Source organism: Penaeus monodon, chromosome 32 (assembly GCF_015228065.2).
Source record: "Penaeus monodon isolate SGIC_2016 chromosome 32, NSTDA_Pmon_1, whole genome shotgun sequence".
NCBI lineage: Eukaryota > Metazoa > Arthropoda > Malacostraca > Decapoda > Penaeidae > Penaeus > Penaeus monodon.
This window is the reverse complement of record NC_051417.1, coordinates 3,013,480-3,014,218: the sequence shown is the minus strand read 5'-3', so window position 1 is coordinate 3,014,218 and position 739 is coordinate 3,013,480. Positions and strand designations below refer to the sequence as shown.

Here is a 739-nt window from a genome sequence, read left to right as displayed (position 1 = left end):
CGCATCTCCCCTTGCTCCAGGGCTCACGGCTTCCCCTCTTTCAGGAGCGGAGAAGGACGCGCCGATGCCAGGCGAACCACAGCGCCTGTCGCCGAAGGTCTCGTCGCTGGCGCCAAGCTCCACGTCGGGCCACCTGGGCCTGTCGGGAGGGTCGGCGCCCCCGGTGGTCACCATCGCGCCCACGCACTCGCACGGCATCACCAGCGAGGCCGAGCGCTCGTCCGCCGCCGCCAGCGAGGACCTCGTGCGCGGGTTCCAGCCGTACCGCGCCCCCGACGTGCAGCCGACGCCGCCCGCGGGCACCCCGGGGGCGTCGCTGCGGCCGCCCATGCCTCCGCTCGACCTGCCGCCCTCGTACCCGCCCTACCACCCGTCGCTGTACCCGCACCACCTGGCGCACCAGTACAGGTAAGCGCAGCCAGCAGGGGCGGCCTCGCCTTCGCTGCATGGCGCCATGGCAAATGGCCAGTCGATAAGAAAGACCTTCCCTCCTAAGTCAGTATTCTGAGGGGGACGTTGGCAGGGACCCGTTTTGGCGTGAAGTCTGCGGAAACCATCTCAGTCTAGATGCTTGAGCAGTGCCGTGTCATGCAAGGAATTGCAGTTGACCTGTTGCAACGCTGACCATTACCTGCCTCAGCATGTGCACTAGATGTCCCTTTTTAGGTGAAGGAGAAAGGGGAGTTTCCAGCACTTGAGCCTAGCTATTTGCTTGCACCCACGGCGGTCCTTTTGGCTA

The 739-nt window shown here is 65.5% G+C and overlaps 1 protein-coding gene across 1 annotated transcript in view; it reads left to right on the top strand.

Annotated features, from left to right (window-relative positions):
- Nucleotides 1-739, top strand: part of LOC119593288 (genetic suppressor element 1-like) — a gene marked incomplete in the record, with an annotated part of 3,330 nt that overhangs the window by 893 nt on the left and 1,698 nt on the right. The window contains 1 exon segment of the mRNA XM_037942217.1: nucleotides 45-408. Coding sequence (XP_037798145.1) covers nucleotides 65-408 — 344 coding nt within the window.